Below are 13,165 nucleotides of genomic sequence, written 5' to 3'. Positions count from 1 at the left end.
TTGGATATTTCTTGGACACTATTAAGTCTATCAACACCTGATGTGGCCTGATGGTGTATGGTTACAAGATCTCAAAAAACATGTGCGGCAACTTGACCTCACTTCAAGTTCAAGGTCACAGGGGCCGTAATTGTTGTCTTAAAAACGACCATTTTTCACATTTTCGCATTTTTTTCTGAAGTTATTGAGAATGGCAACCTTAGCTATGTATGCTATACAGGGCAATGTAAGCCCTATCTTTGGACACCAGTTTGGTTGACCTTGCTTCAAGGTCAAGGTCGCAAGGGTCCTTTAAAGTTGGATTGTATACATATTTTGAAGTGACCTTGACCCTGAACTATGGAAGATAACTGTTTCAAACTTAAAAATTATGTGGGGCACATGTTATGCTTTCATCATGAGACACATTTGGTCACATATGATCAAGGTCAAGGTCACTTTGACCCTTATGAAATGTGACCAAAATAAGGTAGTGAACCACTAAAAGTGACCATATCTCATGGTAGAAAGAGCCAATAAGCACCATTGTACTTCCTATGTCTTGAATTAACAGCTTTGTGTTGCATGACCTTGGATGACCTTGACCTTGGGTCAAGGTCACATGTATTTTGGTAGGAAAAATGTGTAAAGCAGTTCTTAGTGTATGATGTCATTGCTAGGTTTAGTTATTTGACCTTGACCCTGAAGGTCAAGGTCATGTAAAGGTCAAGGTCAAGCATGTGAGTCGTATGGGCTTTGCCCTTCTTGTTTTCTTTTTTTTTCTCCCCTCTCTATGATGTTTCACAGTTCATTTCTTCTCATCAATCCCTGTTTTTGCCCAACATAACTATAAACAGTACTTTGAGCTTACCTCCCTTCTGTCGTCTGCTGTTTGAGCGCAAACAGCTCTATTTTGGATGCGGGTTTTTTTTTTTCAGACGATCCAAAAAAAAGATTAGGGTCGGGCCTAAAAACTAGGGTCGGTCGGGTTACCGTAAATTAAACAGACCTATTTTTTTTTTTTTTTTGCCTTTATAGTTACCAATTTACTGCTTTAACCAGTCCTACTCTACGATCAAAAGTGCATGGGATAACAAAATCACCCTTTCAAATAGAAAAAAACATGATAGCATACATATCGGTTATAATGCATTGAAGGACTGATCTTCTGCATACAACAAGGTCACGTCTGGTGTTTGAACAGTTTTTAACACACAAGGGATGATTTTTTTTTCTGGCAACTTCTATGATTTCTTTTTCATAATTTTCTAAACCTTGATATGTATACTCTGTTGTAACACCAAGTATGCCAAAACCGCTCGACATACGGAGTTCGTATGATAATGCTGTTATTTCTACCTTGTTTATCTTTTGACAGCGCACACGCGCCACTTTCAACCTGTTGGCTCACAGATGTCCACAGGTAATACAAAGCTGTCGCGTTTAGCTCTGTAGGGCGGGCGTTACAACTCTTCTCGTGGGGGTGGTGTGTAAACGCTGGGTTGTTGGGAGACCGAATTCCACCTACTAGCGCTTGAAAGAAGTGTTAAATCTTTCTGCAACAAAATCAATTCGGGGTGAGGGGTAAGATTTGGATGAGGGGGGGGGGGGAGGGGGGGATAAACCAGAATCTATGGTGGAACCTCCCTATAAAAGACCTCCACAATTTGGAGAGAATAAAATCATGTGTTGAACAGGAGGTAGTCTTAAAATGTAGGCACATTTACAGAGGTTATGAATAGAGATCTGAGATAGCACAATCTTGAAAGAATGAACGTGTGTGTGTGTGTTTGTGTGTGTGTTTGTGTGTGTGTGTGTGTGTTTGTGTGTGTGTGTGTTTGTGTTTGTGTGTGTGTGTGTGTGTGTGTTTCTTTTGTGTGTACGTGTGTTTGTGTGTGTGTGTGTGTGTGTGTGTGTGTGTGTGTGTGTGTGTGTGTGTGTGTGTGTGTGAACGTCGAGGGGGAGGGGTTGTCTTAATAGGGGGTTTCAACTGTAGTGCCACATCTTGGGGTAGCTGTTTCTATGATCATCAGATTTCACAATTACTCCATCCTTTCTGATGCTTAGAAATGGAGTTGAACATTTCTGTTGGTCATTCCTTGACCTTTGAACCCTCATTCATCAATTTGAACGACTTGTTTGTTTTGCCTGACACAATGACAGTAACGCTCACGGAACTATTCTCTGTGGAACTGTAAGAAAATACAAAGTTTTACACATGTCAGATTATTAATTAGAGGTACATATGTGTCACTATTCTTTGACGTTTTCTCTTGTACAGACTCATTTCGTCAAACCAGAATCTTGCCGTAGTGGTTCTGCCGTTCATTCTTGAAGCAGAAGTAAAAATGATCGGTGTTTTTGGTTGAAAACAAGCGTAACAATACGGGGTGAAAAATGACGAACCCTGAATTTTGAGAAAGTTTTGTCTAGCGCCTGCGTTTTACCCCACCACGACAATACAACACTCCATGCGCGGTATTAGACAACCGTTCCAAATAGCGAGCCGCGCGAAATACACACCTTTTTGGTTCGTAACACCTGGTCATATTTGCAGGTGAAAAAAAGACACACGGAAGTTAGGGAGTCTGCAAAAGTGCTACCGATTCTTGTCTGCGTGTGAAGCTTCGTTGTGAGACGCTGGGCGTTTGTTTGTGAGACAAACTTTCTGTAGAGGAGTATATTATTTCATGGACAGTGGTTTTCCGGGTCTGTTATTCTATTAGAGGCGTGGATTTTTATGTTTCAGATATGAGCGTGCGTCGTTGTTGTCACTTGCACGAGATTATGTGACGCTCACTATGAACAAGGTGTGCTTTTTGTATGGACAAGTGTTCCGTTTTGTGAGGGGAATTTCGTGGACGCTTCTCTTGGAAAGGGATTCTATGTTCTGTGCTGTATTTGCTTGTCAAGGTTCGTCGGCATTCGCTCCTGATCGACTCATCTGTTTCTCAGTGGCTCTGTGCGGACTTTTCCGATTGGATTTATTACTGTGCGGAGAAGGATTGTGTAGACACCGAAGAGTTTGTGAATGTTCCTGTGTTTTGAGCTCTTGTGAAATTTGTAAGGAACGAAAAGCTGTCTACAGAAGACGAGCAGTTTGAAAGCACCTGTCGAGTATCTGTAGAAGTTTACATGTGCTGGAGAATATAACCTGTCGATCGAGTATCTGTAGAAGTTTACATGTGCTGGAGAATAACCTGTCGAGTATCTGTGGAAGTTTACATGTGCTGTAGTGAATCCATGTTTCGTTGATTAGAGCTTGGTGTACGGCTTGAGAATTTTGAGGATCTTTTCTTCAGATTGTGTTAAAAATAAAAATGCAGTTTTTATAGATCTCATTAGTCCAGGTTTGCTATAAAAAAAAATCCAAAAAAAATCATACAAGCAGACGTCTTATCTGGTTCGTATTGCAGGCGTTAATTTCCTTACAGAGTGTCTTAATTTTCTTCCAGAGTGAACGTCTTTAACAAATTGGTATGTTTGCTGTTGGCAACAATCTCAGTGTTTTGTGTTGGACGTGTATAGTTTTGGTCATTCAAAAAAGTAGGTGACAATCATGCAGTGTTTTGTGCTAGAAAATTAATGTAGTTTCGGCCATCCCAGTCACTTAAAAACTGGTATCAGTTTAAAACAGGTGTCGCAAACCCTCCCTCTTTTTATTCACTCTCTGCTCACAACAACGCCTTACGTTGTAAGAAAAGTATTAACACCTTGATTCAAGCAGATAGCGCCAGGTATCATCATTGCCGATTCTTCTTTATCGGAGCGGCGTGAAATCCTGTTTCATGGGTGACTGGTTTCACTAGCATCGAGTCCTGCTGAGAGCATCAACATGAATAGTCTCGGGCTGGTTGCATTATGGTCCTTCCCACCAAGACGTCTCTCAAATCGTGGGCGAGTTTGTCTCGGGTAGCCAAAGCCGAGACAGTGTATGAAACTGGCATGTTTGGTTCGTGGTAGCAAAGAGCATTGTAAGATCTTGGGTGGAAGTTTTTTGAGTTTGCGAAATATCACTCTTCATTTTTAATGGTTGTGGTATAATGATCTAAGAGTCAGAAGTAAGATCTTCCAAATTCCAATTGTTTCCAAAGTCAGGAGTTCGATTTGGTAGAATCGTATATTTGACGTTAACGTTATCTAGTGTAAGATTCGAGATATGGATAGTGTGTTGCAAATTCTTGTTGGGGGCAGTAGGACATTTCATGCACTTTTTTTTTATCACCCCCCTTTATTTGTTTTTTTATGTTCTCTTTTTACTATATATTTATTGGGAGACTGAAAAAGTAGACAAACAGACTGGGCCCACGAGTATTCTTTCAGTTTGCTGCAACTTGATGCCTTAATTGACAGTCAAGGTCATGGGCACGATTACCTCTGTACTTTTACCATCAGCGGCCAAGTCAGTCGATCCTGTTATTTTCATTTTCACTTGAAGGTTTTCTTGGCAGGACAATTGCTTCTGTCGATTACAGCGGTGGAAGAACCAGCTAGAGCAAAGTAGTTGCTCTGCTATGTATAGTGAGGTTCATTCACCATCAAGATTCTTCTTCTACATCGGGTGGTGGGGAGAGGGGGGGGGGGGGGGTAGAGAGAGAGTGTGAGTCAAGAAAGACCTTACCTTCAAATGAAGCAGTTTGAGCAATTAAACAGAAGGGGAAAATTAAATTTGTAAATGGATAAGCAAACATGCTTATGCTGACCACCATGATCAACTATAAGCCACCAGCAACACATTTATGGGAGAGGGAGAGAGGGAGGGAGAGAGAGAGAGAGAGAGAGAGAGAGAGAGAGAGAGAGAGAGAGAGAGAGAGAGAGAGAGAGAGAGAGAGAGAGAGAGATCAGCATCTCCTTTCGGTCATGATTTGCTCAAAGGTATAACCTTCATTTGAAGCTGTTTGAGCAATAAAAAGGGAGCCGGGGAAATGTAAATGAGCAATCAAACGTGTATATATATATATATATACACGTGCTTATCATTATGTATAAAACATCACCAACAGCAACGATCTTGGGGGAAGGAGAGAGGGAGAGCGTGGAATTAGTTTGAACTTTTGAAAGCCAGACCTTCATTTGAAGTGATTTGAGCAATACAACAGGAGGGAAAAGTGAATAAGCAATCAGACCTACACGTGCCTATCATTAACTATGAAACCTCGCCAACAGCTAAGCTTTTGGGAAGAGGGAAACGGAGAAAGGGGAGGGGGGGGGGGGTTACAGTCGTTGGGTGATTGAGATCGCTGTTGGAGAATCGTTGGGTGGCTGCTTTCCTCAGTAAAGAGCTAAGACCTTGACTTGTGTTTTTTGCATTAGCTGCTTCAGCTCATTCTGCGCGGTGAACGTTGAACATTGCTCTGGTTTGGATTACCTTTGTCAAACGGGGACTGGGAGCTGAGTGTTTCACTTTCTGAGACTTGTTTTTGGAAGTTTACGCACGAGGAGCAAAAGTTGACTTCATTTAAAGTGCTTCTGTGATTCGTGAGTTCAATGCAAACAGATCCGTGGATGTTCTGCATTGTTTGTGTCAGTTTTTAACCGACGTTGACTGTCATTCGGAACAGCATTTTCTGGATGATTTTGTTCCTGTACAAGTTGAAGCAGGAGGATCAGTAAAACCTAAGTTAAAAGTGCAGAGTTGACTGAGATCTGTAGGGTAAATGTAGGCAGATGTTCTGCAGTGTTTGAAATCTTGACAGATGTGTTGTCATCTACCCAAGCGTGTTCAGTTGAGATAGAGACAGAGGAGGAAGACCACGGTAGTAAACTCTTGGCTGAAGCCAGGACAGGAGTTGAGCTGTGAGAGATGTCTTCTGTCAACTTGACTAGTTAGAATGTGTGTCAGGTACTCCACAACTCTCCAAGGCTCTGCTCGCTCTGTTTTGCTCTTGTACATTACATTCTTGGGAGGACAATTTGGAAGCAAAGGCATAGGGAATATTGTCAAACATTGAGAAAAAAAGAAATGATTACTGCTGTTCTTCGTTCTTGTTATCACGTTCAAATGCTCATCTCTGAACAAATACTACCATGTATAATACATTTAATACTAACAAAACGAAGAAATAAAAATACTTTTTATAAAAAAAAGTAAAGAGTATAACGTTCCAGTGTTTTTTTCTTTCCAGTTTTGTTATGTAAGGCAGTGTGTACTGTTTATCTGGTTTGTTTTGACATGTTTCATTCTGGAGTTCTGCATGATGTGAACCAGTCAGTCCAGGGTGAACAGCTTCACTTCAAACATCCACATCTGCTTTGGATTATGAAAACAGATTTTAGTTCGGGGAATACTTTCCGTTTGGCAGTTCTGGTAACTTAAGACCCATCCTCTCATACTTTCATATTTTCAGGGAAAGCTTAACAATAACATGACTTTTTGGCATAGTTTACTGACAACGTTCACTTGTGTACCACGTGCACAACAGTGGATTTTGTGGTGATGTGTTCTGTGGTTGGGCATTATATAAACTTTAGCTGGATACAAAAATAGATCACTGGGGATTAGTTATAATCTTGTGCTAATTAGAGCAGAATTTCGTGCACTTGCCTTCTGGTCGTATGAGGTAAGCTTACTGTTAACAACACAAGGAGCTGTCACAGAGTCAGTTGAGGATTTACAGCCAGTAATCATTGTGTGGTACTGGTACAGTGGAATTTTAAGACCTAAAAAAATCTGAGAAAATCAGGTCTTAAAATGTAGGGAGTCTTAAAATGGGGGTAATTTTACAGAGGTTATGAACAGAAAGTCTGAGAAAACAAGGTCTTAAAATGGAAGGGGTCTTATATTGGGGGTGATTTTACAGAGGTTATGAACAGAAAGTCTGAGAAAACAAGGTCTTAAAATGGAGGGGGTCTTATATTGGGGGTAATTTTACAGAGGTTATGAACAGAAAGTCTGAGAAAGCAAGGTCTTAAAATGGAGGGGGTCTTATATTGGGGGTAATTTTACAGAGGTTATGAACAGAAAGTCTGAGAAAACAGGGTCTTAAAATGGAGGGGGTCTTATATTGGGAGTAATTTTACAGAGGTTATGAACAGAAAGTCTGAGAAAACAGGTCTTAAAATGTAGGGAGTCTTAAAACGGGGGTAATTTTACAGAGGTTATGAACAGAAAGTCTGAGAAAACAGGTCTTAAAATGTAGGGAGTCTTAAAACGGGGGTAATTTTACAGAGGTGATGAACAGAAAGTCTGAGAAAACAAGGTCTTAAAAAGGAGGGTGTCTGAAAATGGGGGATAATTTTACATAGGTTATGAACAGAAAGTCTGAGAAAATCAGGTCTTAAAATGTAGGGAGTCTTAAAATGGGGGTCAATTTACAGAGGTTATGAACAGAAAGTCTGAGAAAACAAGGTCTTAAAAAGGAGGGAGTCTTAAAAGGGGGTTCCACTGTACATGTATTGGGATTAGTGCTGGTTTCAAGGAGTTGAGGAAAACAGAAGGGTACTGCTGTATTGGATCTGCTGGTGCCATGTTATTGTTCTTGTGTCAAGGTTTCAGAGACTCTTTTCAAGCTCAGTCACAGCTCACAGAAAAAAAAGTTTGGTGCTGTTGAACTCTTTCGTGAAATCCTTTCAGTGGCAGAATATTTGATTGCCATACTGATAAAAACATAGCTGAGTATAGGGATCCGATATATATGTGGGAAACCTGATGTTGAGCGTTTACTTTTAGTGATGGGATGGTGAAGGCCGGAGCCTTTGTCTGCAAAGGGATTTATGAAAAGGAGGCAAATTATTTCAAATAAGTCGAAAAGCTTCTTCTTTGAATTTGTGATGATGTGACCTACTTTTGTTTCTAGAGCTGTGTTGTGTGTCCTATATATTCTGTGACACTGAAACTCATCACTCCACACATAGTTTGGCCTATACATTCCGTTTTCCTGAAACTGTGATGCTCTTAGTTGGTGAAACATTTTGACAGCTATAAGTTGAGCGTGTGTTTTGAAATCACTTGAAGTACTGTGTTAGAACTCCAGGCCAGCAAAGACAAAAGCTGCACAACAGGACTGTAAAATGGCGGCTGTGACTCCAGCCCAATCATCAGCCGCAAGAAATCGGCTTCCACCAATGAGGTTGCAGTCGTTGAACGACCAAACAGAAAGTCCGCTCTTTCAGCGGCGTAGGAATGCTCAGGATAAGGACGACTATCCGTTATTTGACATCTCTGCCATTGAAAATGGCTTTGATGGGTAAGTTTGTAATTTCAGGTTTCCGAAGATTAAGTTTTACCGGCGCATTGCTAATTAATATGCTCTTTTTACGTTAAATCAGTTTAGGATCTTTAAGGCAGATGGATTGACTGAACGTTATAATGTTCCTTTAAGCGACTTGTTTCAATTTATACCTCTATTTATTTGTTTTTCTTTACAATTTCAGCTAGGAATGATGAGTTAGGTTCATATGTAACATTATACTCACCTGCCTCTGATAGTGATAGGCAAACATCATGGAGAAAAAAAGCAGTTGAGATTTGTGGTGTGTGTGTTTGTGTGTGTCTGTGTCTGCGTGAGAAAGAGTGAGTTTGTGTTTGTGTGTGTGTTTGTGTGTGCGTGTGTGTTTGTTTGTTAAAAGCGAAGTCTCTCTTCATTGTCAAATGTGTGCAATTATCAAATCGCATTTGCATTCATGTCGCATGTGTAAAAAAAAAATGTATACATGGACTCCTATCCATACGCAACAAATTTAACACGGATATATAGCAGAGGAGTAATTTTTTACACCCTCGGTGCAGTTCCAAAGTTCATGAACTGGCGCAATGTAAACTCACTTGGGTTAGATAGGAACGTCACTTGCACTGATTATGGCTTTTAATTGGGTGCCTAAAAGGCAAGCATTAAAAATGTATATAGCCCATGGAGTTGATTTACCTATCTTGCAAGTCAATTAGTTGTGCACTCTGTATGTGATGGAGAGTCTATAAATGCATCAGATTTATTTATGGTTTATGTATTCATCAGGTAATGATGGTTTACTGTGTTTGTGCAGGGACTAATTTATTTATTGATTATTAATGTCACTGGTAATTGTGGTTGTGTATGATTCAGTTACACCAGATTTTGAGTGAATTGTGCGCGCACGCGTGTGTGTTTGTGTGAGGGCCTGATAGAGACAGAGCTATTGGATCATTTTTCAGTTTTATAATACTGATTTAAAAGTAATAAGTATCAATGAATTTAGTGGTAGTAGTAAGTAAGTATTGATCACACCTGAGCCCCCATGCTCACATGAGAGAGAGAGAGAACTTTATAATGAGAGCGCTGCTAAAAATGCCAAAACATGCACTCGATCGCTTGTACTTTTGAAGAAAAGTTAAATATAGAATGACGTCAAAAGCGAGAATGCGGGAAAAATTACATCATGAGCAAGGGAGGTCATCCTTTACTCTGTGTGTGTCTCCGCCGCTTACATTCCAACGTGGAATTTTGACTTTATCATCTATATATATATGATATGACTTGTGTGTGTGTGTGTGTGTCCGCGATGCACGCCCAAGGTTCTCGATGGATTTGTTTCAAATTTGGTGGCCATATTCAGGTCCACCCCGGACACAACCTGCTCGTTGAGATATTTCAACACGTGCTCTCAGCGCGCAGCGCTGAACCGATTTTGGTTTTTCTCTGGATCCATTCCCAGTAACTCTTCCTTATCTTCTCCAGTGTTTTCAGCGTTTATCTCCCTTCCTTCGTGTGGCGTCAATCCATATTCCCGTTTCTATTTTTAGAAGGTCACTGTCGACAACGCTCAATCCATATTCCCGTTATACTATTTTTACTCTTCTCCAGTGTTTTGCGCGTTTATCTCCCTTCCTTCGTGCGGTGCGCTGGCAAAGCCGGCGTACACACGGCAAAGCCGGGTCTCTGGCGCAGCCGGGTATTTGGTTCGACTTCTTCCCGGCGAAGCCGTACCCGGCGAAGCGGGTATTCATCTAGTATATATGCACACAGACAGACATGTATACTCAGGTTACTATAAAAAAAAAGTCAACTGTTGATGACTGCACACAAGCGCACTAACACACAGATCAGTGGGTGCAAACTTAAAAAACATTGTCTTCTGTTTTAAAACTTTTTCTTCACTGAGGTTGAGTAAATATCGTTTTTACTCATGCCAATGAGCCTGTTGTTTTTAAAGACTATTACTGAAGTGTCTTTAATAAAAACAACAAACTCCAGAACTCTTACGCTTTTACAAGACACATTTACGAAAGGTCAACAGGATTGGCTGAAGCACACTTACGGTGTTTGCCTAGGCTGGGCTGCACCAGTAGACACTTTGTCAGAAAGTCAACAGCCCCTGAGTTTTGTCAACACTTGAGGAGCTCTGGCTGTACAGAGAAGGGCAAACTCATTGACACCGGCTTAAGAATGTGTTTTAAAAGTCTAATGCCTAACCTCTTTTGCAGTTTTGATTTGCTTTTGTGTTTGCTTGAGTGTTGTTGCATCAGGGGCGGGGATATAGCTCAGTTGGTAGCGCGCTGGATTTGTATTCAGTTGGCCGCTGTCAGCGTGAGTTCGATCCCAGGTTCAGCGGAAATTTATTTCAGAGTCAACTTTGTGTGCAGACTCTCTTCGGTGTTCGAACCCTCCCCCCGTGTACACTACATTGGGTGTGCACGTTAAAGATCCCACGATTGACAAAAGGGTCTTTCCTGGCAAAATTGCTTAGGCACAGTTAATAATTGTCTACCTATACCCGTGTGACTTGGAATAATAGGCCGTGAAAGGTAAATATGCGCCGAAATGGCTGCAATCTACTGGCCGTATAAAATTTCATCTCACACGGCATCACTGCAGAGCGCCTAGAACTGTACCCACGGAATATGCGCGATATAAGCGTCATTGATTGATTGATTGATTGATGTTTTAACACAATGGGTAAAGCACAATGAGAGCTTTAACTTAGTTAAGGCAAACAAAGACACACGGAAATGCATGGAAAACTATCAATGCTTCTTGTACTGCAGTTTTCAATGTTCTTGTTTAGTTAGTGTATTTGTTTACAGACACATGTCTTGAGGCATGTTCGTAAAATTAAGACAATGACAGAAACAGGGGAAGGGGATGGCTGATTATTTCAGATTTTGGCGGTCTTAAATGAAGGGTTGATCAACCATTCGCTGAAAATTCACATACTGTCATACATAACTGGGGCGGGGATGTAGCTCAGTCGGTAGCGCGCTGGATTTGTATCCAGTTGGCCGCTGTCAGCGTGAGTTCGTCCCCACGTTCGGCGAGAGATTTATTTCTCAGAGTCAACTTTGTGTGCAGACTCTCCTCGGTGTCCGAACACCCCCGTGTGTACACGCAAGCACAAGACCAAGTGCGCACGAAAAAGATCCTGTAATCCATGTCAGACTTCGGTGGGTTATAGAAACACGAAAATACCCAGCATGCTCCCCCGAAAGCGGCGCATGGCTGCCTAAATGGCGGGGTAAAAACGGTCATACACGTAAAAGCTGTGGGAGTTTCAGCCCATGAACGAACAAACAAACAAACAAACATACATAACTGCCAGAATGGAAAATTTAGCTGGCTTATGGTGGTGGGGCACCCCTACGACTGAAACCTTGATGTTGGTTTCATTTCATTAACTCTTATTATCGCAATGCTGGGAAATTGGGGTCGCTTCCTCCCAGTGGAAAGCTCGCAGCCACAAGAGTCGCGCTACCCAGGTGTGTGCGTGTTTAGGTGTATTCAGCCACCTGCACTTAGGGCAGAATGAATGCTCAAGGTCTTTTACGTGCCTCTGTGGTGACACAGGGTTGGGACATTGATACTGTCTCTGCACATAAAGTAACAATGACCCGCTTCTGTACCTGCCGTGATTCAACCTAAGTCCAGTGCTCTACCAACTTGTCAGCTACCCGCCCCGGTTGAGACCTGACCAAAACAAGTATTTTCATTGTACACGTACCCTGATTCTTCATCTAATGTTTGTGTAATGTGTGTGTGTTTCAGCACAGGGATGTCGCTGGGCAACGCGGTGTGCCGGCGATGTGGTGATGGCTTCGACATGCAGGAGCAGATCATCAACTCCAACGGCGAGGTCTGGCACACCCACTGCTTCACGTGAGTGTAACAGCTGTCACTGATGTTCACAGCAACAACAGCAGGCTAATAATGATTTTAATAATTATAAATAGCTTTTCCATAGCGCAAAGTCTCATAAATAGCTTCAAGCATTTTAGTGTCAAAATATAAAAAATGAGAAAAAAATGAATAATACAGATTAACCCTTTTGCTGCCAATCAAAACTTACTTATGTGCATTCCTGATTGCCAGGGAATTTTGGAGTTCGGGGTGTAATAATTCACAAAAAATTCAAGCTCCAAACTGACAGTAGGTAGGTAAGTAAAACTTGTGTTATTTTTAAAGGAAATTGAACCAAGAATCTGTTTTTAGTGTCTAAACATGGAAATAATATTTAGTTTGGCTTATAATGATGTTCAAATATGAAATTTTGAAAAATCGGTCTGGCGCATCTTCCGGTGCCTGTGGATCAAACACAGGTGGCTGTTTTGCTTGCTCGAAGAAAGGATCATAATCACTGTCATCTACCTGTTTCCAACGAATCGTCCGAAAGAAGATCTCCCTCTTCCCCTGTCAGTATCCATAATCATTTGCACCGCCTGTAGAGTCCGTCTTTGTTTTTCCCTACAAGGGGCCGGTCGACTGTCACCGTTAGCCATTTTAACGAGTCGAGCCTTCTCTCCCCTTCACTGCCGCCAAGGCCGAAAATAGCCTTCAGACGCAAAATCGCGTCACCATTTATGTTTATTCATGAGAATGAGGTATCCTACCAAGCCATTGGCTGGTATTTGTGTGTCAGCAGTGACGTAGCATTTCTGGAAAATCCCGGAACTGTGATGACGGGTTTACCCGTCACGTAGGCGCTGCGGCTGCACAGGCACATGACACAGGCACATGACGGGTATACCTGTCTTAAGGCAGTGAAGGGGTTAAGGGAAAAATACGATTAAAGAAAAAAAAATAAGGTAAACAAATTCCGGAGAAAATCAGGCCTTCAAGAGCAAGGTGGCTTGAAAAGGGGATTCAAAACTGTTACGATCATCTCATGGTTTTTTATGGATCTGAAACTTTTTCTGACATTTTCTATACCCTAAAGGCAGTCTGTACAGGCTAATGATCGAGTTGCAAGAACTTTGTTGCAGCATTATGAAGCTAAAACT

The 13,165-nt window shown here is 41.5% G+C and overlaps 1 protein-coding gene across 4 annotated transcripts in view; it reads left to right on the top strand.

Annotated features, from left to right (window-relative positions):
- LOC138945943 (LIM and senescent cell antigen-like-containing domain protein 1) overlaps nt 1-13,165 on the top strand; it is a 44,210-nt gene that overhangs the window by 15,314 nt on the left and 15,731 nt on the right. For 2 of the 4 annotated variants that reach the window (XM_070317480.1, XM_070317479.1), the window contains exon 2: nt 11,934-12,044. In XM_070317480.1, coding sequence (XP_070173581.1) covers nt 11,934-12,044 — 111 coding nt within the window. Of the gene's footprint in view, nt 1-2,473; nt 5,822-7,347; nt 8,166-11,933; nt 12,045-13,165 lie in introns of those variants that run through there. The other 2 variants (XM_070317478.1, XM_070317477.1) reach the window with 2 other exon arrangements.

Source organism: Littorina saxatilis, linkage group LG13 (genome assembly GCF_037325665.1).
Source record: "Littorina saxatilis isolate snail1 linkage group LG13, US_GU_Lsax_2.0, whole genome shotgun sequence".
NCBI classification, from domain to species: Eukaryota; Metazoa; Mollusca; class Gastropoda; order Littorinimorpha; family Littorinidae; genus Littorina; species Littorina saxatilis.
Note: the sequence above shows the minus strand (reverse complement) of the source record. Positions and strands in the feature narration are given on the sequence as shown.